General features: G+C 44.5%; 1 protein-coding gene across 2 annotated transcripts in view; it reads right to left on the bottom strand.

Moving 5' to 3' along the window:
- Nucleotides 1-9,548: 9,548 nt before the first annotated feature.
- The window catches only part of LOC111078851 (putative ABC transporter ATP-binding protein BC_2655), a 63,962-nt gene continuing 48,664 nt past the window's right edge, over nucleotides 9,549-24,846 (bottom strand). Inside the window, exons 4-7 of one of the 2 annotated variants that reach the window (XM_022373753.2) lie at nucleotides 10,962-11,109; nucleotides 10,705-10,902; nucleotides 9,793-10,656; nucleotides 9,549-9,741 (exon numbers count right to left, since the gene is read on the bottom strand). In XM_022373753.2, the coding sequence (XP_022229445.2) occupies nucleotides 9,591-9,741; nucleotides 9,793-10,656; nucleotides 10,705-10,902; nucleotides 10,962-11,109 (1,361 nt within the window). In that variant the 3' untranslated portion in view covers nucleotides 9,549-9,590. The remainder of the gene's footprint in view (nucleotides 9,742-9,792; nucleotides 10,657-10,704; nucleotides 10,903-10,961; nucleotides 11,110-24,846) is intronic. The other variant, XM_022373755.1, reaches the window with a different exon arrangement.

The raw sequence follows: 24,846 nt of genomic DNA on the forward strand, positions 1-24,846 counted from the left end.
GCTTCCATTAGTGCTGTTAGGGCTTCTTCACAGCCCTCAGTCCACTATCCATCTTCTCGCTTCAGCTGACTCTGTATGGTAGGTTGCTTTGATAGCAGCTTCCGAAGTATTCCTCATTGATTATCTCCTCGTTCGCCTGTTTGGCGATTTTGAAGAATTCTTTGAGGTTGTTTCTTTGAAGCGATAAGTCCCGGTTCCACCAGAGTGGTTTGGTCCTCTTTTTTCGTTCTCGAGGGTGGGCATGATGCGTGGTACGCATCCAGTAGTTCCTTGGACAGGGTCTCTAGGGACGTTTCTATGTCTTCCGGGGATTTCACTGTGCCCGGGCGAGCTTCGAAGTAACTGTTTTTTTAACTTTTCCCAGTTTTTGTTCCGGGGGTTTCTATAAACAGTTTTCTTCGGAGAGTGTTTAAATTCGTACTTGAATTGAATGTACTTGTGGTCTGAGAAGGATGGTCTTTCAAGGACTCTCCAGCCAGATACCAAAGTACTCTTTCCCGTTACGAGTGTTAGATCTAGTACGTTGGACGAGGTTGGACCTACGAAGGTGTGTTCCTCCCCTACGTTTGCTACATCTAGGTTAGTTGATAGTATGAAGTCTAGAAGTGACTCACCTCTGTCGTTGATGTCGGGGCTTCCCCACTCGCTGTGGTGGGCATTGGCGTCCGTACCAACCAGAAGTTGCTGGTCTTTCGGGCTGGCATCCGCCACCAGACTCCTTAGCTCTTCCGGTGGAGCTGGCCTGTCGTGTGCCATATAGCAGGAAGCTACCATAAGGTGCGTTTCCTCGGTTTCTAGCATCACAGCAGTCAGGTCATCAGTGCTGTAATGAGACAAAAGGTAAGCATGGATGCCCTTCCGTACGAGTACGGCGGTTCTGGTCCTGCTTACCGATGGTGAGTGAAAAATGTTGTAGTTAGAGGACTTTAGTCCGGCCACAGCGTTGCCAGAGGCAATCCATGGCTCCTGGACCAGAGCTATGTCGACGGGCCCTTGCTCCATGGCGATGAGGAGCTCCGTTGACGAGAGCTTGCTTTTATGTAGGTTGAGCTGCAGCACCCTCACCGACATGGGAGGCTGGCTCAACTACACTCGACGGTTGACTATTATTGTCAGGTCTCCCAACAGTTTGTAGCAGAAGTTCATTTATTGGAAACGTGTCGCATATTTCGCTACATATCCTCACCACTTCAAGCAACGGAGCTGCATGGATTTGCCGATGCGTCGGCTCATGCATACGCCGCTGTTATTTACAGTCGCGTGAAACTCAATAAGGACTATGTTGTCGGAATGATCGCCGCAAAAACCCGTGTTGCGCCCATCAAACCTGTATCCATTCCGCGACTCGAATTGAATGCAGCCCATCTTCTTTCTAAATTGATGTCTCTGGTTAAGAAAGCACTAACTATTCCTATTTCCAGTACCTCATGTTGGTCTGAATCAGAAGTTGTACTGCATTGGCTCTCATCACCCCCTCGGACTTGGAACACTTATGTTTGCAATCGGACTGCTGAGATTTTAGATGCTTGTCAACGTAGTTGCTGGCAACACATTCGCACTGGGGACAATCCCGCGGACTGTGCATCACGTGGACTTTTACCGAGGGATCTTGTAGACCATCAACTGTGGTGGAATGGACCACCGTGGCTTTCACAATCACGGCTCACTTGGCCACCTGCTAAGGCAAAGCTTGCACTGTCGACTGAGGAGGCTGCGCACATGGAAGTTAAGGCAAGCCTTAAGTTAATCTACACATTTCCGATGAAGGAAATGTTCTTCAATGTATGATTAACAAGGCTTCCTCTTGGTCACATCTTTTGCGGACAATAAGCTACTGCTTTCGCTTTGTACACCGTCTTCGCTGCAAGGAACGCCTGTCATCGTTTTTATCATCATGGGAGCTTCAATATGCACGCTCTAGGATAATCAAACACGTTCAGATGGAGTTCTTCCAAACTGATTCACTACACTCCATTTATTGACGACCAAGGAACAATGCGCGTAGGAGGACGCATTGACAATTCAATGGCAACTTACGATGCAAAACATCCCATACTTCTTCCAAAAGAATCACCAGTCGCTGTTTTATTAGCTAGACACCAGCACGTCACATCGCTACACGCTGGAGTTGAATTTATGTTCCACACGTTGAGACAGAAGTATTGGGTTCTCGGTGCCCGCAACATTGTCCGGAAAATCGTATTCAACTTCAAGATTTGTTTCCTCCAGCGCAAAAGTACGAGCACACAACTCATGGCTCATCTTCCCGCTTTTCGGTTTCAGCCCACCCGCTGTTTTCTCCATTCTGGATTGGATTACGCTGGACCAGTTACTATCAAGACATCGGTAGGTCGGACACCGAAGTTTGGCAAAGCTTGGTTTGCTATCTTTGTTTGTCTGTCCACCAAAGCAATTCATATCGAACTCGTCAGTGATTTGACGACTCCCGCATTTATCGCAGCTTTCAAACGATTCTGGTCTCGACGTGGCCCTATATCCGATTTATACTCAGCCAATGGCACAACATTCCACGGAGTCAGACGGGAACTAACGGAAGTGCAACGGATGGCTGTATCTCATTGTCAAGACGAGGACATTGCAAGTTTTCTGACGAGTCAGGAAATCAACTGGCACTTTATTCCGCAGTCAGCCCCGCATTTTGGATGTATTTGGGAGACTGGCGTACGATCAATTAAGCTTCACCTTCGCCGAGTAATTGGTAGCAGTGCATTAACTTTCAAAGAATATTCAACCGTTTTAACCCAGATTGAAGGTCTACTCAACTCTCGCCCACTGTGCGCTCCCAGTGATCATAGCTTGGACCCTCTTACACCCGATCATTTTCTTACAGGTCAGCCTCATATGTCGGTGCCAGAGCCGTCGTTTTTGGACGTGAACATTAACAGACTGCAGCGTTGGAGACGACTGTAAGCCAAGGTTCAAGGGTTCTGGAAACGTTGGAATCTTGAATACCTTTCTTCCTTGCAGTCGCGCACCAAATGGCAGCAGGAGACCAACAACATAACATACGCTTCATCATGGTCAAGACGAGAGAGTTCGAGTGGTCACCGTAAAAACTGCCCGAGGAGTGTACAAGAGACCTATCACCAAAATTGCTGTGCTTCCCTTTAACTGAACAGTCGTTCAGGGGGGCCGGTATGTTGAGAAATTAGTCGCTTTGTTTTAGGTCAATATTCATTCATATAATAGTTGCCCTAATCATATGCTCGCTATTGTTTTGCCCGCTGTTCTTATTGCTTATGTCCAAAAACTTAACTGTAACGTTCTCACACGTATAGCCAAAACGCGCAGCTGCACACGAAGACATCGAAGTGCACCGTCTTTGTATTGGAGTGTCGCATCGCGTGATCTTCTTATTCCCTTTTGGCCTCGACTTCATTTGTGGAGTTGAGTCAGTACAAAATGATATTTGAGAGTAACCGCACGCGTATTCAGTACCGGCCCGCTATTTTCGCCCCAGCCTTGTGTATAACCCGCTGTACAAATAACATTTAAACCACTAATGTTACATATGAATAAAATCAAAATACATAAAGATTACTACAGTCCATTTATTCGCAACCACTCATGTTCTCATGTATCAAAAAAAAAAACAATTTTCATCTTAGACGAACACTAGGCCTATATAATTTACAATCTAACATCTGAACACAGGCTTAAGTTTATTACAGCAAAGGAGCTGACTAAGGCTTTTGCCTATGGTCTTCCGGCTTTATCGCTTTTGGTCAGTTCTTTTGGAATACCAGCTACGCCAAAGTGTACAATAAGCTTAAAGATACTTTGGATGCAATTGTACCGATCACAGATGTATGTAGTTTTAACAGCGAAATTTCAGCCAACACAACACTTAACAAAAGATCTGCAAGTAATTCTCTTATAAATTCGTTAGCTCATGAAAAATTAACTTATTTGAAATCTAAGCACTTCAATTTAATTTTCAAGGACGGTTCAATCACAGACAATTACGTGGGTTCTGCTTTTATCCATAAAGAATTAGGATTCGATAAAACATACTGCGTTTTTAGTTTTATCGTATCTTTAAAATTGTGCCTGCCACAGATTTTCGTTCTTTGTGGGGGCGGAAGGGGGCGGAAGGGGGTGGGGCGAAATTTTGAAATACACTTGTAGCAGTGTGATATCACATGAGCTTGGAAACAAAATTTGGTTGCTCTAGCTCTTATAATCTCTATGATCTAGGCGCTCATCAGGACGGACAGACGGACATGGCTATATCGACTGGGCTATTGATGCTGATCAAGAATATATATACTTTATGGGGTCGGAAACGTTTCCTTCTCTGCGTTGCACACATCCACTTTTACCACAAATACAATATACCCCTTAACTCTTTTTTACGTACGGTTATAAAAAAATCCTTCCAGATAATTACATTCAGGGGTGCCACAGAAATCACTAGTGAAATGGGAAACCGCGCAGAGGATTTCCGCTTCAAAATTTCCGTCGTGCCACAGAATTCCGAGCGATTTAATTTTTCTTAGCATTATCACAAACCAAATTCTAACTAAAGCTAGGGTTGACACCTTACAAGATTCAATTCGAATGGGGTTTATTTTGCAGTTTTATTGATTTTATCACATCAAAACCATTGGTTTTTAATTTTTTTCCTTTTATGATATAAAATATTTGATTTTTCAAAGCTGTAATTTTATAATTTCAAACAAAACAATGTACTCGGCAACTCTAGCAGTTGTCTGCCAACTCTCCCTGCATGGCAGCAATATGCTGTTAAAAAAAAACACACATCTGAATTTTACGGTAAACTTAATTAAAATGCCTTTAACGAGACTGTTGGCCGTCGAAGAACTACGGAGGCAACATATTAGAATACAAACCTTGCAGTGCAGGCTTTTCAGATGCGCATCGGACTCGTTTTCACGTTCAAACGATACGTATGTGGTTTTTGTGATTCATTACAATTACCAATTTTTGGTATAATGATCGCTATGCTTCTATTTGTGCTGCCATGGGTCTGCGCTTAGCCGAACAGGTCTTTTTGACATAAATGCAATGGCAATAATGTGTAGAAATGGTTTGTTAGTTTTGTTTTGGCATTTTGAAGCGATGCCACCTGGTAGAACAAATGACTACAAATGTTTTCACAATGTGCACAAAAAGTATGCACACGTTTGATGTAAAGGAAGTTTTACTACAATGAGCTATTTTTTGTAATGCTTAATTAAAGAAAAACAGAATTCTTTCAATATAATTAATATTAAATATATTGTTCCGAATTCGACTTAAACAAGGTGGCATTACTGTATTAACTTCGAAAGTCCGAATCGCCCTAAGTGGCCACCTCGCTCTGAAAATTCAGTCAGCGGATTGAAAAATGATTTACTAAAATGCTTATTTTATTAACTTCACATGTAAAATGTTAAATTATTTGGATGAGGGTTAATCACCAATTGAACAACCTTTATGGGAAAGTAAGATTCGAATCGTTTTAGGTGTATTTTATGGGTGTATTTAATTAAATCGCTGGATAAATTGTGAGCGATTTTGATTCCGCTAAAAAATCGGTGTGTGGCACGGCGGAATGGAATTGAGGTGATTTTCCAGCGGAAGTGATTTCTGTGGCACCCCTGATTGGCAAAGATCAGCACTCCCTGTTTCATTTCATTGCATTCCAAGTCATGTACACATAAATAAGCTGATATTGCTGCAAAGAATGCTAAAAATAATGGCACATTCTGGTTGCTCGCTGGCCTCTTAAAGACGTTATCACTCATATTTATAATAAAATTAAAGAAGATTGGGAAAGAGAATATATTACTTACGCCACGGAATGAAATAAAGGTTACACAAAGTTATTTCCGTATATACGGGAAAAACCATGGCTTAAAGACAAAAAATGCAATCTAAGCCGTTTGGAAATCAAACAAATCGACAGACTACTAAGTGGTCACGGAATAGGCAAAGTTTCGCTTGATAGAATGAAAGTAATAAATAACAATTTATGTGATACCTGCAACCTACCGGAAGACACTTCGCATATAATTTTCAAATGTCGCGCCTATAGCCATAAGACATTAGACTTAGACAATTTTGCTGCGTAGAGAATGATAGCACTAGAGACAAAATGCAACAATATTGTTCGTAGACGTCTATAGACACACCTAATGGTTGGCAGTCAAACAACTGAGGGACTACTTGATACAAAATGATGTTTTTCAGAAAAACTCAGCCACCAAGCTAGCAAAATTGTATACGAAAAGTAAAATTTCCGATCAATTCTGCCGCAGCGCTGCTCCCAGCTCAACTGGACAGCCAGCTTGACGAATATAGTTCTCTCGCTCTTTATTTTTCCAGCTAGTCGGTTAGCAAAGTCTAATGTCATATGGCTATTTCTCTCAAGATCGAAATCGTTTTCAAGTTTCAAATCCTATACTGATATATATCGATTCTCTGAAAAAGAACCTATCGCATCTTACAAATACATTGTGGAATTCACACGCATCGCAAATATTAAATTGTAAATCAAGCACGCTAACCATTTACTAACAAACACATCATGGCATGAGCATCGTACATACACTTCCAATCATACAATTTAAAGCTAACATAATTAATCGAGTCTTTCAAGAACACAAACAGGAGGTGGCGGTAACCCGTTTCTGGGTTTCTCGTAAAACGCAAGAGTATTCTGTTTTCAAAACGGAAACAAATTCCTCGCTGAAATTAAAAGTAAACGGCTTTTTATACAACTCAACAAATTTTAATTGCAAAACGAAAAAAATAGATGACTTAGTGATGGATTGGCATAAATTTTACACCATTACTAGTTAAATTGAGCTTGTGTCCATTTTATAAATAATTTGTATTTAAACCAACCTCAAAATTGGATCTGAAAAAATTGGTCAGGGCAAAAACAAAAAGTGAATTCATCTTTCCAGCTGTGGCAGCCCGATTTGGCTATCGATAAATCTCAGTTAAACATAACAGGGGCCTTTTTGTATGAGCTGGGTATAACAGCAGTAAATTTGGCGTACAAAGCGTAAACAAATTCACAAAAGTGGATTGTAACGCTTGTAGCAGCATCAAGAGTGTTAGCGGGTGGCGCTCTCTGTCGGCCAGGGGAAGGTCCGGTGGCGCCCTCTAGGGCTCAGATTGGATGATCGGGTCAAGGAATTTTCGGAGGAAAAGAGAACAACAGGGGCAAATGTCAGGCCTTTCACTCACTGGCCCTATTAACCTTTTCGAGACCATGAGGTTGGCGCTTAAACGGAAGCGTCTAGCTCGGTCTCTCGCTTTTGGTCCCCCAGTCAGTGCAGTTGTGCGGAGTGGAAAAACTCCCTTAATTTTATAACACGCGTGTATGTAAAAGTAAAGTGCAAATTGACGGTGAAAAAGTCCAGAAGGAGAAGATTTATTTTGCGAAGAGGCGTTGAATTGGTGAGCATGGATAGTTAAAGTTTGAGGGCGGCAACGCCTAATTCCATCGCTTCGTGGAGATCTTGGCGCTGGTTAGCTGTCGCTGGGCCCAGGCGACGCCGCAAAGAGGTGCCCTCAGTTGGACACTGGATTGGAGGATCGCTCCCGTGGTCAAGGAGAAGCTCAATAGAGGAGTCCCGCTCCATCACCCATATAGGCGGCAGTTGATACGCGCAGAGCTCGGACGAGCCCATTTTTTTTGGTCTCCCTTGTGCCTCCCTATACGCCAAATACCAGCAGCGCTCGCAAGTAGCAGCGTAGGGGGAAAGGGGATGAGGGAAGATCAGCCGAAGTTCAAGCAGGCAGAGCTAGTGCTCAGCGGATGGCTAGTTAGTGCCCGTGAACCGTGCAGAGAGACAGCTGCGTCGGCGACCCTGCGCTATTGGGAGCGAGGGAATCCGCAAAGGAATCGCGAGAGACCCCCGTGTGGATCCGGACGGCGGGTGACCAGAGGCATACCAGATGCCCAAGAGAATTTTATTTTTTTTTGTGATTAATTTTGTTTTGTGTGATTTTTGCAACGTTTAGTTCCAAAGAAAAAAAACAGTTTTAAGCTTTAACGTTTTTGTTGGTGTCCCAGCGAGATTAGAGTGTTTTTGCAGTAAGCGATGAGAGCGAGAGGTCAGGGGGTGCGCGCTTAGAATATTTTCCTTCCATCTCGATATTTTCTCTCTCTCCCCTCTCTCCGTTAAGCAATACGTCGGTGAAGGCGCTTTCTTCGATGGATTCCTGACAAGGGTGAGTGCTGTTATGGCCACATAAGGCTGCATTTTATAACAACAGACCAAAACCAGCAGAAATATATTTATTCGCGGACCTAATTAATCATGCGCTAGCCCATCCTCTGCCATCAAAGTTTACGCGTAACACTTTTTGCATGCCAATGATCGCATGTCTGGAAAATTGTCCCAACAACGATCTGCGGTTTGATCATTCATTTGTATTTATTCATATTTATTTATCATTTGTTCTTATTTATTTATATGCATTCATTTTTGTCCATTTAATATTATTCATTTCTCGTGCATATCGTAGCTTAAGTATGTTAGTAGGTTCATTTTTATAGAATTTAGAATATATTTTATAATGTTTTAATTCGTTTTTTTGTTTGCCTTAGCTAGCACTCTCCCCATGTAGGCGTCCCTAGGCAGAAGGGGCCATTCCATATTCAATGAAGGCGGCTTGGAATGGCCAAGGTAGGGCGGGCGAGACAGTCTCATTAACACCAGAGACGGGACGAAACTCTTCGCAGCACAGACCCTAGCTTTTTCTTGTATTCAGGGATAGGTAGTATCTTCCGGTTAAGTTTTCGTCGTAGCACGCTATTTCATTTTTGGTAGGATGAGTATAGGCCACCAGCATGAGGGGGGGCAAGACCATCAACCCCAATAGCCGACGAGCAGAAGCCGGAAACCTTAAGCGTGCGCTTCCCCTCACTGACCAACAACTAGCCTGGCATAATTTGTATATTTGTGTTCGTGAAACGTTACAGGATTCCAGAGCGCCTTGAAATGAATAGTATGACTTTTTCTGAAAAGTAAAACGCAAAGTGAATGTGAAAGCCTGCCTGATTATAAAAATATACAAATAATGTAGATTTCAAATCTACAAATTATATTCTACATTCTGCTGCTTCGACTGCAGTTTTGATCGTCTGTCGTTGCCGAATTTTGATCAATGATAATATATCGCCGCATAGGTTGCATGCCGCCATTATAACGTCTTAACTCGCATTTGTTTTAACTGATTTTTTTTTAGAAAAGCCAATTAACCTTGGCGTCTCAAACAGTACTCGTCTGCTAAAAGCCTGCTCCTAAATTTTCTGGCTGGATGATTTTTTATCGTTTCCATACGAATATCATCCCTGACTCGGTCGACAAAAGATTTAGCTGATCTGAGTACTGAAGTTAAATTGTAACTTGTAAGCCCCTAAATTGTGACTCCCAGTGCAAATGCAAATACCACCTCCCTTAGTACGGTCCTGGATGGGAGTACATTCAAAAGTTTTCATTTTGTCGTACATGAACTCTGTGAGGTCGGAAACGCTTCACCTATACACTCTTTGAGTACCAGCTACAATAAACAGCCATGTTTATTTCATTTTTATCAAAAATCGATTAAGAAGTAAATTGTGTAGAGCTTACAGTTGGTGAAGCAATTGAGAAAGAGTATAAAATGTGTTTGTTACTTTCGAGCGTTTTAAGTATCTGTGACATAGAGTACATATTATTCGATAGCCAAAAGCACGCCGTGTGAATGTTTGCTGTCCTGTAATTAGGGAGTTTTACTCTGCTTAAAAATGTTATATTATTTACTTACTTAACAATTGCGTGTGGAAATATTTTTTCAATTAGACGACACATCATAAGATTAATCGAGGAAATATCTGGGTGTACCATGTCAGACTTGGAATTATCGTCCATTTTAAGTATAATTGTATAATTCTGCTCCTGTACTTCTGTTGGCCAACTCTGTATAGTTCCATCAACATCAGTATTACTTATATTGAATTGTGATTTTTGGTAGAGCACCTCCACTAGAGATTTTCGATCTGAAAGCTTAAGACTATCGATTTGAGCTTCGACGACATAGTATGTTGAATTCCTGCCCATTAGCTCCTGCCGCTCACCAAAAGTTGTCATACTTGAGCTGCTAAGCGTAGCAATACGGGGAACTGTTTGGGGATTCACTGTATTCGAGCATGTGTAGACCACTGAATAGCCTTGTCTGCACAGGGCTTCTATAAAATGATGAATATTGTTTTGGCTGATGATATCCAAGTGGGAAAAAGGGTCGTCCAGCAAGACTAAATCAGCATAGCCAGTTAGCGCTATAGCAATACTTAGACGCTTCCGTACACCAAGGCTGCATGAGGCAAGCGAAAATAACCGAAAATTGTATAAATTAAAGATCCTGCATAAGGCCAGTGCCACGTTTTTCACATTTAAATATATTAATCCACGAGTATGCAGCACCATTTCAATGGCTTCTAATACCGTCAGCGGCTCCACTAATTCATTAACCTGAGCACTATAAGCGGCGTGAATGCAGTATTCTTGTTGGTTGGGCTGTTTAACAAAGCTACTAATGTTACCCGTCTGGTGGAAGTAAATGCCTAGAATTGCCTTAATTAACACAGTTTTCCCAGCTCCATTTTCTCCACAAACGCTCCAGCCTTGGTACCTGAGACAGAAATAATGTGAAAGGGACTGAACTTCACACCATACATACCATTCGACCATGAAATTTATATGCTTGAGCGCCACGTTGCATCCGAAGAAAACTCCTAGATTTTCGACATGTAACGGTTTGGTTTTGATGGATTGACGTTCGAGAGTACGAGTACGGGACTTTTCCTGAATGCAGGTGTTGCCTAGCTCCTTACGCTGACTTTTGTGTAACACATTCTGGTCATACCGACTGTCTGGACTTAAAAATAAATTTTTCTGTTGATTTATTTTGTTTTTGATGTTGACTATACAACTTACTTAATGTTCCATAGATCGTTTCGTAGGCGCGGCTCATGTTTGACCCTTTTAAATTGAAAAAATATATAAATAAAGATCCACATCACCAGTATAAACAGATATAAGCTCATAAATGAATATAATATTTTGAGTTCCCGTGCGCTTTTATCTAAATATATAGGAGTAAAAAAAGCTGACGTATGTAATAAAATATAAACCATTTTAAGAATTAGTTTTTAGTTTAGCTAGGTTACCCAGAAGAAAGCATGTAAGTTAGCACTAACAGCAATACAGTGAGCACTGCGAGAGCGCATCAAGACGGTGTAGTTAGAGCTCAGCGCATTAGCAATCAGTTAATGCTGACTCGACCCACGATCAGTCGACTAGCAAAAGAGAGAAGAGAAGCGAACAACTCTATTCCACGAAGTGCAAGGTCGGCTGAGCTATACATAAGGCTCTAAGCTTTTCGGGTTCATTGCTGCAGTTTGTCAGGTTCGAGCTCTGAAGACAGATTGAGTTCAATCGGCCCAACGTCATTGTTTAACCCATCTTAATATTTATATAAAGAAAACATATAATAGAATTATAGTTAATTGGCACCCATCGAAAAATAACTTACGAGTGTGAACACAAGTCAACCTAAATATAATACAGAAAATATGACACACATTAAAATAGTAACAGTTACAAAATATAAAACTCGGCGATCGAACATCAAACTCGTACTTGTCGTACTGTCGAGGAGTGGTCGAGCTATTGATGGTAAAGTGAAGGTGAAACAGCTAAAAGGCTAGGCTAAAAGAAAACGAGAAGGAACGTGTGAGGAACGCTTCTGGGGACGCGACTCTACTTATACCCGTACTCAGTCAGTATCTATATTTTTGAGCATTATTTTTTAGAATTTTAGAATTGAAAAAAAAAATTTTACATTTTACATTTTTTTTGCTACATATGTTATCAACATCTACATCTACAATGTATATTCTACATCTAACATGTAGATTCTACGTGTACCATTTAGATTCTACATCTCCTCCGCTAGGGGTTGCTCGCGCACTGAACGCGGCAGAGTGTGCGAGCGAGAAGGAAAATGAGTTGCGTTGTCGTTGGCAGGAGAGGGCAGGGGAAGCAACTGAAAATTAATTTCTTCACTCTGGCTATAATTATGATCCGATCTGATTCAGATTCGGCAATCTGATAGATATGGTCATTCTCTACGATAATGCGTTTTTAGTTTTATCGTATCTTTAAAATTGTGCCTGACACAGATTTTCGTCCTTTGTGGTGGCGGAAGGGGCGGGTCGAAATTTTGAAATACACTATATAATCTACATGTTAGATGTAAAATATACATTGTAGATGTAGATAACAGGTGTAGCTAAAAAATGTAAAATGTTTTTTTTTTTAATTTTAAAATTCTAAAAAATCATAAGCTCATAAATGTATATACTGACTGAGTATAAGTAGAGTCAAGTCCCCAGAAGCGACTCACACGTTCCTTCTCGTTTTTCGTTCTGATCGTATTGGACATGCAGGTGGTGTTGCTATATATGTTAATACTAGATTAAAATGTAATGTTAAATGTAAACAACCAAGTGAATGTCCCATTTAATATTTACTTTTGGAAATATCAAGAAAATTAAATAAGAAAATATTACTTGGATGTATTTATAGACCCAGTAGGACAATTGACTATGAGCCATTAATTAATAGTATCTCGGACATTTCAGTGACATACACGGACATTATTCTGGCCGGCGATTTCAATAGCAATATCATGAAAGAGAGTTATCTATTGGATAGCTTTGCTTATCTGGGGTTGTATGCCGTTAATGTAACCATGCCTACACACTTCAGAAATACCTGTGATACACTTCTTGACATGTTTTTCATCAATGACCCTAATAAGACCTTACTCTATGACCAGGTATCAGTACCAGCTTTCTAAACTTTACCTTATTTTCCTGATATATGACTTGACTTTTGATTAAAAAACTGATTCTTTTACGTATAGAGACTATAAGAATATTGACCTTAATGAACTAGAACTAGAATATAATGCATGTGACTGGTCTTCCATTTACAAATCTCCCCATGTTAATTGTCAATTGAGTGTTTTAAAAAACAATGTTCAGTACCTGTTCAATAAGTTTTTTCCTCTAAAAACCAAATTAACCAACCTAAGACAAAAACAAGGGTTTAACAGTTAGATAAAAAATCTAATTTCATCAGAGAGACAATGCTTTTCTTAAATGGAAGCGTTATAAAACAGATGAATTTCGTTTAACATACAAACGATTAAGAGCAATAATTACCAAGGGTATAAGATCTGCAAAGTGTGACTTCTACAAATCTAAATTTCAGAACTGTATGAGGTCCTATCTCAGGCTGAGGTATGCTTCAGTCTGTCCAGGATCCGCTACAAGAAAATTTGTAGATCGCAGGTGGCTTCAGGTGTCGGGCAGTCTTGAAATGCAGTAGGCAAGGGAGAAATGATGACGCGATCGTTTTGTTTTGTTTGTTCTTGATTTATTCAGTACTTTTCGTTCACTTATTTATTCACGTTGTTGCTCTTGCTTTCGGCTGTGTGGTGCGCTGGTGGACTGCGTAGTGTGGTGTTTTGCGTTTGTGACTGCCTAGTGCAGTGTCTTGTGTTCTTGGCCTCTTTTGTTTTCGGTCTGATGTACTGCCTAGTGCAGTGTCCTGGGTGTGTGACTGAGGGACTGCCTAGTGCAGTGTCTTGTGTTCGGGCTGATGGACTGCCTAGTGCAGTGTCTTGTGTTCGGGCTGATGGACTGCCTGTGTCTTGTGTTCGGGCTGATGGACTCCCTACCCTTTCGGCCGATCTTGGCCCTTTTATGCAGCTGGCGATCGCACCTGTCTTTGACCCGGAAATAATTAATTATTGCTAACGTATGATTATTGGGTGGCAATAATTGTGGAAAGTGGGTCGAAGTTGGGTGCTTCGTTAACAATTTGCTAGTGGGTCAGAAGTGTTTAGGAAAAGGTTTTGCTGAGACTGCATCGCAGTCGGTGCGGGCTGCAGTTGGGAATTGGGCTTAGGATTGATTTTGCTAACTCGGCATCGCGGAAGGTGATAGCTGAATTTGGGCCGGTAGGTCGATAATTTTATGCTGGCTTGACTTATTGTGAAATAACGCAAATGATATTTCTTATGTAGGCCGTTGATTGCGAAATTTCCCAAGACGTGGGGTGTTTTAAATTGTTGTGTGGACAAGAAAGTGTAGAGTTGTTGATCGAGAGTTCTTAATTAATTGTGTGCGTTGCTTAAGACTATTTTATTATTATATTGGTAGTTCTTTGTCTAGGCATTCTTGAATCGGCGGTGCTACGTCGGGTGGCCAAGGATCCGTGGGAAGTTCTGGCTCGTCTTCGGTGGGTTCTGTGGTCAAAGGTTTGATTCGGGTCTTTCGGCGGGATGGGTCTGTCGAATGTGCTGGACGGTTCGATCCTCCGATCGTAATCGCTTATGTGGGCGATGATCGGGGAGGCGTTGGACGTGGGTAGAGTAGTTTTGTAGCTCTGGTGGAATACTTGGGTGGTGTTATCTCTAGACTGGTGCATGAACTGTCTGGTCACGACGATGTCTCTTTTGTTGGACCAATGGCTTGTTTGGGCGACGAAAATTTCGGACATGACTCTAGGCATGGCTCGGTGCATGGGGCTAGGAGTCACGTCGGTAAGCGGAAGGTACTCCAATGTCTTGGCGAAGATCTGTTAAGCGTCGGCCGTTGTTTCGAGAGGGCGGCGGTCGGTATATCGTAGGCTTATCGTATTTTGGTATGCCGGGTGTAGTACTCGTGTTATACTACAGCCAGACTGGTACGTGAACAGGTGAGTCGCGATGACGCCTCTGGTATCGCAGCAACGACTTGTTTGGGCGACGAAGATCTCGGACATGGCTGTAGGCATGGCTCGTGGCATGGCTCGTGGCATGGCGCTAAGAATCATGTCGGTACGCGGAAGGTACTCCATTGTGTTGGCGAGGATCGGTGTGGCGTCGGCCGTGGGTACGACAGGGCGGTGGTCGGTGCATCGTGGGGTCATCGTCCTGGTTTCTGGGCCCGCGTTGAGGGGTCCTGTGGATATCAGTTCGATTATGGGCCCCGACCAGCGTGGTGATGCTGATGGTCGGTTTTGAGGGTGTCCGTGCGTTCAATTCTTCCGTTGTGGATTCTGTGCGTGCTTGCTCTGTTGCTTGTCTTGGACCTGGACCTGTGTCGAGCGCCGGGTTCAAGTGTGTTTGTCTCGTGTGTGAGATCCTCGTGGTTTGTTTGGGATGCTTGTTCCCTGTTGTAGGCCTAGGACGCGGTTGCTCCGTAGTGACCGTGGGCCTCGTTTTCCCGATTGCTTGGTTGCTGTTTGCTGGTGTTGACCTTGGATTCGTGTTCTCCGTAGTGTGTCGTTGCTTCGTATTCGTTGCGATTGGTTTGGGTGTCAAGTGCTGCGTGGCGTTATTGGGTGCCGTGTGCGTTGTGGTAGGTCGTGGACGTGGGTTCGTTGCGATTTGTTGGGGTTTCTGGTATCGAGGTTCGGCGTCTTGTACGTGGATGGTTGTAAGCACGGGTTCAGTGGGCATGGGGTGACGGTCTCGTAGCTGTAGCAGCGTGGAGCCGCATTGGATCGTCGTTTCGGTGGCACCTGGGAAGTCCATGCCGACAATGACTTGTTCCAACATGTTTGGCAGGACCAGGAGCGGGATTTGAACCTCTCGTTGATCCAGCTTGATGTGCGCCAGTAGAACTTGTGAGATCTCTCTGACCGAGCCATCGGCCAGGCGTATGCGGACGCATGCATCTTGCAGGTTGGTGTTGTTGTCTAGTTGTCGAGCGAGGTTTGCGCTGATAAAGCTTCTGGATGCCCCAGTGTCGATTGTGGCTTCCGTTGCGTATCCTCCTATGCTTACCATCGCCACTATCCGGCCGTTGCTTACGTGTAGAGAGTTATTTAGTCGCGGGTTGGAGGAGGCGTCGTTCCCGGCTGATCCCGTGTCAGTTGGGGACGCATGTCGTTTCCCAACGTATTCTGGCGGCAGTAATCGACGGTCCGTGTGCCGCGTTTGCCACATTCCCAGCAGAATAGGATCGAGGGACTATGGCAGTCGTATGCCGCATGCCCGGCTTCACCACACCGGCGACAGGCGGTGCGTGGGTTGGCGATAGGGGTCGTGATCATGCGAGGTGCTATATCGGGATTCGTCGTACTGTTTGGTTGAGCTGGCGGTCTCCCTGGTGTGTCTGTCGACTCCCAATGTGGTCTCCGAAATGGCGTCCACTGCGAGAGACTGTTCGTCTGCTCTGTAGCTGGCCTTGGGTATCTTGGCGTGTTCCGCGGGGGTGCGAAAGTGGTCGGAATGGTCCGCTCTTGGATGCTCTCGAACTCTGTGGCCAACAGTGTGAGCTGTGCTAAGCTTTGTAGTTCGTGTCGGCGCACGTACATCTGATATGCTGGCAGCGCGTTGTCGTAGAACCTGTTCAGTTCCTTGGCTGCGTCGTACCTGGCGTGGTGCATGAGTAGACGTATCTCGATGAGGAAATCTTTAAACAGTTTCCCCGCCACTTGCTTGCGGGCTCGGATCTGGTCTTCCAATTGTTCAAAATACCGTGGCAAGAAGAACGTTAAAAATTCCTGGCGGAAATTTTCCCATGAGGAACTTTGTAGGCGGCTGGTGCGGAACCAACGACTGGCACGGTCTGTGAGAAGTTCGGCCATTACCCGCGGCAGATGGTTTGAGTCCACCCGATACGAGAGCGCGCGTTCTTCGAGCAGTTCGATGAATGATCATTTTGGCCGTCAAACTGGATTCCCCACTTTCGGATGCCATTCCGCCATTGGTTGTAGTGGTGCCCTTCCATGGGTCGGTCGATCGCTGACAAGACCCTCGGTACGGGTGCTGGGTGGGTCTCAATAGCTAGGGGCCTTGGAAACGGGGCTGCAGGAGTGCGGTATTCGGTGGCTGCGGGGACTCGTAATCCGGTCTTAGGATCCATTTGGCGAGTGTCGGATGGTCCAGAAGTAGTGGGCAGTGGTGACTTGGAGCGAGAGCGTGAGGCTGGTTTGGCATAGTACCTTTCAAACTCTCCTAAGCGAACCCAGGCATCTTGCGCGAGTGGCCCGGTGACTAGAGCGGCAAATTTCCTTCGGCGTTCATCGACCGTTCCTTCGCTGCCGAATCCGAATTCTTCGGCGAGACTTCTAGCTCGTCCCGACGAAGTTTGTGGATCCAGCCGGTGCTGACCCCTGGATTGGAAAAGTGTCCCGCAGGGTACGCTTCCTCTGGTTGTTCCTCGTCGTGGTGTTCCATGGTGGTTTTGGCACTGATTCACGGTTAAACGGCACTTTTAGGGTCGGCACTGCGTTTACTTTCGCGATTTTTTTCGCGCCCGGATTATGTAAATGCGCGGACTTTTGATTGATTCAATTTTCTTTTTGATGGCAGTGGGTCTTTAATCCACGAAGTCCCTGATTTCGGTTTTCTTGAAGTTTCCACAAAAAATCCTTTAAAGTCCCTGCTCGGGCGCCACTTGTAATGTCCTATCTCAGGCTGAGGTATGCATCAGTCTGTCCAGGGTCCTGAATTACAAGTTATTTATAATTCGCAGGACTTTATTTGGGGAAACCAGGAACTTTGCCAGCAACTGAAATAGAAATCACAACACTTTTTGGTTCTTTTAATTTTAATGGGTTTCTTTATTCTTCCCGGTTATGTTAAGTTTAATTGTTCTACGACGCGTATGGTGGTTTGACTTGCGTGTTTGTTATTTGCCTGACTGCTGCGGCTGGTGGACTCTCTGCCTGCGATGGCTGATTGACTGCCTCCTACGATGGCTGGTGGACTGCCTTTTTATTCATGCAAGGCAGTGCCTTTTATAGATCGGGCGGACTTCCATTTTCCCATGAATGTCTTACAGATATCTTATTTCTACTCCAGAATGTGGGAAGGGTTCTTACATAAATATATATTGCCGAATTATAGTCTGCGCGTGCAGACGGGCTGATCGGTAACAGAAGGTTACCTAATCATTAGCCCTGCAGCTAGTGTCCAATATTCTTGTCTTTTGGCGTGTGCTGAGTTTGCATTTTTGCTGGGTGTTGATCGCTTCACCTGGGAGTAGCGTTGGCTGCGTCGTCTGCTTGTGACGAACCATGGGATCCATGGTTCGTTACAAGATGTAGATAGCAGATGTAGCAAAAAAATGTAAAATGTAAAATTTTTATTTTTTAATTCTAAAACTCTTAAAAATCATATGCTCAAAAATATATATACTGACTGAGTACGGGTATGCGTAGAGTGGCGTCCCGAAAAGCGACTCACACGTTCTTTCTCGTTTAATCTAATACTTATACATTTGTAATGTCCTATTTCAGGCTGAGGTATGCATCAGTCTGTCCAGGGTCCTGAATTACAAGATATTTATAATTCACGAGGACTTTATCGGGAAACCAGGAACTTTGCCAGAAACTGAAATAGAAATCACAACACTTTTTTTGGTTCTTTTAATTTTCAATGGTTTTCTTTATTCTTCCGTATTCTTCCGTATGATTATGCTACCCGGTTATGTTATGTTTACTTATACTACGACGCGGATGGTGATTTGACTGCCTCCCGATGGCTGGTGGACTGCCTTTTTATAGATCGGCCGGCCTTCCATGAATGTTTTATAGATATCTTATTTCTATTCCAGACCGTGGGAAGGGTTCTTACATAAATCTCTCTGGCCGAATTATAGTCTGCGCGTGCAGACGGGCTGATCGGTACCAGAAGGTTACCAAATCATTCCCTGCAGTCAGTGTCCAATATCCCCGGTAAGGAGAGTCGGAGACTGCTGACTGGCTCGCGCATGTGGGGGTTTTGCCCGGTAATCGAGGGTTACCTAAGCAATCGCCTCCCAACAAGTGTCCAATGTCCCAGGTAAGGTGATCGGTGTGCACCGGTACCGTGGGAAAGGAATTTCGTTGGCACTTCGGGAATATATATTGTTAGGAATATTTATTTATTTAATATTATTTTAGGTACTTATTGCGTAAGCCCCTTCTGCTGGTCTCCTGTCTTTTGGCGTGTGCTGAGTTTGCATTTTTGCTGGGTGTTGATCGCTTCACCTGGGAGTAGCGTTGGCTGCGTCATCTGCTTGTGACGAACCATGGGATCCATGGTTCGTTACACCCCCTTTCTTCCGGGTGGGTGATGGAGAGATTTGTGGCGTCGCTTGGCGGGTGCTGAGGTTCGCCTTTTTTCCGGGTTATCCTGTCCTTTGGCTTGTGCCGAGTCTCCGGATTCGTCGCTGTTAATCTCGTCACTTTAGCGTGGCGTCGGTAACGTTATATTTTCTACTGCTGTTGTGATCGTGGCCTTTCTGCTGTTCTGGGTGCTTTGTAGTTGGTGTAGTTGGTGCTTGGTGGGTCGAATTTCCCATATGACGACAGTCATATCGGCAGTTTTCTTTGGTAGTTATTTGTCCAGGCATTCTCGAATCTGCGGTGCTATGTCGGGTGGCCAAGGATCCGTCGGTAGTTCTGGGTCGTCCTCGGTGGGTTCGGTGGCTCCGGGGTCAAAGGTTTGATTCGGGTTTTTCGGAAGGATGGGTTTGTCAAATGTGCTTGACGGATGGATGCTCCGGTGGTAATCGCTTATGTGGGCGATGATCGGGGAGGCGTTGGACGTGGGTAGAGTAGTTTTGTAGCTCTGGCGGAACACTTGGGTGGTATTGTCTCCAGACTGGTGCATGAACTGGCTAGTCTCGACGATGTCTCTTTTGTTGGACCAATGGCTTGTTTGGGCGACGGATGCTTGGGTCTGTGGGGCCAAGTCCGGCGGCCACGGCTCCGGGACTGGTTCGGGCTCATGTTCGGTTCAATCGGCGGCTTCGGAGTCAAATGGCTGGCTGGGTTCTTCGGGTAAGAGGTTTGTGTCGAAGGAGCTGTGCGTTTCGATCCTCCGTTGGTAGTCGCTTATGTGGGCGACGATGGGTGTGGTGTCGACCATGGGTATGATGTTTTGGTACGCCGGGTGTAGTACTCGTGTTATACTACAGCCAGACTGGTACGTGAACAGGTGAGTCGCGATGACGCCTCTGGTATCACAACAACGACTTGTATGGGCGACGAAGATCTCGGACATGGCTCTAGGCATGGCTCGGTGCATGACGCTAAAAATCATGTCAGTACGCGGAAGGTACTCCATTGTGTGGGCGAGGATCGGTGGGGCGTCGGCCGTGGGTACGACAGGGCTGCGGTCGGTGTATCGTGGGGCCCTCGTACTGGTTTCCGGGCCCGCGTTGAGGGGCTCTGTGGATATCAGTTCAATTATGGGCCCCGACCAGGGTGGGGTCAGCGTGGCTGTTTCCCTTGTTGCTGGGCTGTTGATCTGTTGCTGCCGTTGTCGGTGTCGATGTTGTTGTCTTGGTTCAGGGCTGATTGTCGTCTCTGAGGGTGTTTCTATGTTCACTTTCTCCTGGGAGGAGAGGGTACTTACATGCTCTGTTGCTGGACTTGGACCTGGGCTTCCTGTGTCGAGCGCCGGGTTCCAGTGCGTTAGTGCTTGTCTCGTGGGTGAGATTCTCGTAGTTTCTTTGGGGTATGTGTCCCCTGTGGTTGGCCTAGGACGCGGTTGCTCCGTAGTGACCGTGGGACTCGTTTTCCCGTTTGCTTGATTGTTGTTTCGTGTTGTTGGTTTCAGCTTCATGTTCGTGGGCCGGCGCTTTGCCTCTGCTGGGGCTGGGCTGGGTGTCGTGTTCTTCGTGGCGATCTGGGTCGTTTTGTTCATGGGGTAGGTCGTGGTCGTGTGTTCGCTGAGGTTTGTATGGGTGTCATGTTGGCGTGGCTGGGTGCCGAAATTGTTGGGATAGGTTGCGGACGTATGACGGCCGCCGTTGGCTTCAGTTTCTGGTGTCGGGTTCGTGGCCTTGTACTCTGTTGGTCGGAACGGTGTGGATATGTGGTGTGTGGCACTGATCTCGTAATTGTAGAAGTGTGGTACCGCACTGGATCGTTGTTTCAATGGCGCATAGGAAGTCCATGCCGACGATACCTTGATCCAACATGTTTGGTAGGACCAGGAGGGGTATTTGAACTTCTCTTTGATCCAGTCTGATGTGCGCCAGTAGAATCTGGGTGAATCTGGTCCAGGAGTAGTGGGCAGTGGTGACTTGGAACGAGAGCGTGAGGCTGGTTTGGCATAGTGCCTCTCGAACTCTCCTAGGCGGACCCAGGCTTCTTGCGCGAGTGGCCCGGCGACTAGAGCGGCAAATTTCCTTCGGCGTTCATCGACCGTTCCTTCGCTGCCGAATCCGAATTCTTCGGCGAGGACTTCTAGTTCGTCCCGACGGAGTTTGTGGATCCAGCCGGTGCTGACCCCTGGATTGGAAAAGTGTCCCGCAGGGTATGCCTCCTCTGGTTGTTCATCGTCGTGATGTTCCATGTTGATTTCTGTTGATTTTTGGCACTGAGTCACTGTTAAACGGCACTTTTAGGATCGGCACTGCGTATACTTTCGCGTTTGTTTTCGCGCCTGGATTATGTAAGTGCGCGGACTTGTTATCGATTCAATTTCCTTTTTGATGGCAGTGGGTCTTTAATCCACGAAGTCCCTGATTTCGGTTTTCTTGAAGTTTCCACGAAAAATCCTTTAAAGTCCCTGCTCGGGCGCCACTTGTAATGTCCTATTTCAGGCTGAGTATGCATCAGTCTGTCAGGGTCTGAATTAAAGTATTTATAATTCGCAGGACTTTATTTGGGGAAACCAGGAACTTTGCCAGCAACTGAAATAGAAATCACAACACTTTTTTGGTTCTTTTAATTTTAATGGGTTTCTTTATTCTTCCCGGTTATGTTAAGTTTAATTGTTCTACGACGCGTATGGTGGTTTGACTTGCGTGTTTGTTATTTGCCTGACTGCTGCGGCTGGTGGACTCTCTGCCTGCGATGGCTGATTGACTGCCTCCTACGATGGCTGGTGGACTGCCTTTATTCATGCAAGGCAGTGCCTTTATAGATCGGGCGGACTTCCATTCCCATGAATGTCTACAGAATCTATTTCTACTCCAGAATGTGGGAAGGGTTCTTACAAAATATATATTGCCGAATTTAGTCTGCGCGTGCAGACGGGCTGATCGGTAACAGAAGGTTACCTAATCATTAGCCCCAGTGTCCATTCCGGAGGAAGTCGGAGCGCTGACTGGCTCGCGCATGTGGGGGTTTGCCCGGTAATCGAGGGTACCGAAGCAATCGCCTCCCAGTCAATGTCCCAGGTAAGGTGATCGGTGCCGCCTGGGAAGGGATTGTTGGCACTGATATATATTGTTTGAATATTTATTAATTAATATTATTTTAGGTACTTATGCGTAACCCTTTGTGCTGGTCTCCTGTCTTTTGCGTGTGCTGAGTGCATTTTTCTGGGTGTTGATCGCTTCACCTGGAGTGCGTTGGCTGTTGGCGACGAACCATGGGATCCATGGTTCGTTACAAGATGTAGATAGCAGATGTAGCAAAAAAATGTAAAATGTAAAATTTTTATTTTTTAATTCTAAAACTCTTAAAAATCATATGCTCAAAAATATATATACTGAGTACGGGTATGCGTAGAGTGGCGTCCCGAAAAGCGACTAACGTTCTTCTCGTTAATCTAATACTTATACATTTGTAATGTCCTATTTCAGGCTGAGGTATGCATCAGTCTGTCCAGGGTCCTGAATTACAAGATATTTATAATTCACGAGGACTTTATCGGGAAACCAGGAACTTTGCCAGAAACTGAAATAGAAATCACAACACTTTTTTTGGTTCTTTTAATTTTCAATGGTTTTCTTTATTCTTCCGTATTCTTCCGTATGATTATGCTACCCGGTTATGTTATGTTTACTTATACTACGACGCGGATGGTGATTTGACTGCCTCCCGATGGCTGGTGGACTGCCTTTTTATAGATCGGCCGGCCTTCCATGAATGTTTTATAGATATCTTATTTCTATTCCAGACCGTGGGAAGGGGACCATGGGATCCATGGTTCGTTACACATTGATGTTTTGACAAGAGTTATGTACTTAAATCGAATACTTATACATTAATATGTTGTTTTGTATAAAATTTTTAAAATATTTTTTTATATTTTTTTTTTCATTATTTGATTTATTTTTTATATTTTTTGTATATTGATGAGTCTATTTATTTTGCATGCTAGTGGAATGGGCAGCTACGCGTAAATGACCTAGTTCGAGCTGCAGACAGCAGCTCGGCTTTCAAAGAAATGAACAACGTATCGAAGGTTTCACGCAGCTCACTTCCAATCTCCTCTTCATCCAGCGATTCCAACTGGTCGGCTCTAGCCACTGTTCTCCACAAATTGCGGTGTGTCAGCACCTCCGGGAAATAAAATAGTTTTAAGCAACGCACACAATTAATTAAGAACTCTCGATCAACAACTCTACACTTTCTTGTCCACACAACAATTTAAAACACCCCACCTTTGCGTTATATCACAATAAGTCAAGCCAGCATAAAATTATCGACTTACCACTCAACTTCCGCGATGCAGAGTTAGCAAAAACTAATTTTGAAACCAAATACCCAATTCCCAACTGCACCTTCCGGGATCCAGCATCAGCAAAACCACCCTGACCCACTAAAAATTGTCAACGAAGCACCAAGCTTCGACATAGTTACCACACCCCACAATTATTGTTATCCAATAACCTTAAGTCAGCAAGAATTAATTATTTCCGGGCCTCAGGTGCGATCGCCAGCTGCTCCATCAGCCCGAACACAAAACACTGCACTAGGCAGTCCATCAGCCCGAAGACAAGACACTGCACTAGGCAGTCCCTCAGTCACACACCCAGGACACTGCACTAGGCAGTACATCAGACCAAAAACAAAAGAGGCCAAGAACACAAGACACTGCACTAGGCAGTCACAAACGCAAAACACCACACTACGCAGTCCACCAGCGCACCACACAGCCGAAAGCAAGAGCAACAACGTGAATAAATAAGTGAATGAAAAGTACTGAATAAACCAAGAACAAAAAAAAACAAAACGATCGCGTCATCATTTTTCCCTTGCCTACTGCATTTCAAGACAGCCTGTAGTAGCCAGCAGAAATTTGGGAAAATTATTTTATGCTCGTTCACGTCTTGTGGTACCCCAATAGTTTTAATGCCAAGCTCTAGCCACGCTCGTAAACGATATTCACAGCTTTAGCCGCTCTTAAACGATATTCACAGCTTAAGCGCTCTTATCTTTACTGCGCTCACGCATACGTTCGAGCTACGAACAGTGGGGAGCGTAACCGATAATCGTACGATTGCACAGTTAAGAACTGCCTAATGCTGCTGCAAGGGTATGAGAACATACGATTGCACAGTTAACGTAGAACTTAAAGCTCTGACGAAACGCGCGTAGACGATCGTCTATTGATGCTATGATCATTAGAGAAAATTTGATGAACAAGTGCAGACGTGCAGATTTTTACCGTGCCCAGAGTGTGCAAATAACCGTGCATTATATTTTCACCTGCTTTTATGCGCAGAACAATTGTAATAAGACCAAGCGAACTAGATATTCCATTTATGTATGGTTATTAGGATAATATATTGAAGTGCTGTGTATCTCTTGGCAAAGGTATGTTACCATGTTCGTGCAGTGCCCATGTGCTTACATAACCTATGTTGCAGGTCAAAGCATCTTAAGCTGCCCACCGCGGTGAAGTCTGTCTAAGACTGCCCTGGGAGCAGACTGAGGGAAAAGTTGTCGATTTTAGTCCAACTGCAACCTTCGTGGTGGAGTTTCATCATCCCTTGTCCAAATACCTGTATACAGTTTGACGGAAGGTGCTGTCCCATTCCACTTGGGGGCAGATAGACTGGCCGCGTCCACAGAATTGGCTCTCGTA

The sequence above is a fragment of the Drosophila obscura genome, unplaced genomic scaffold (genome assembly GCF_018151105.1).
Source record: "Drosophila obscura isolate BZ-5 IFL unplaced genomic scaffold, ASM1815110v1 contig_87, whole genome shotgun sequence".
Lineage (NCBI taxonomy): Eukaryota > Metazoa > Arthropoda > Insecta > Diptera > Drosophilidae > Drosophila > Drosophila obscura.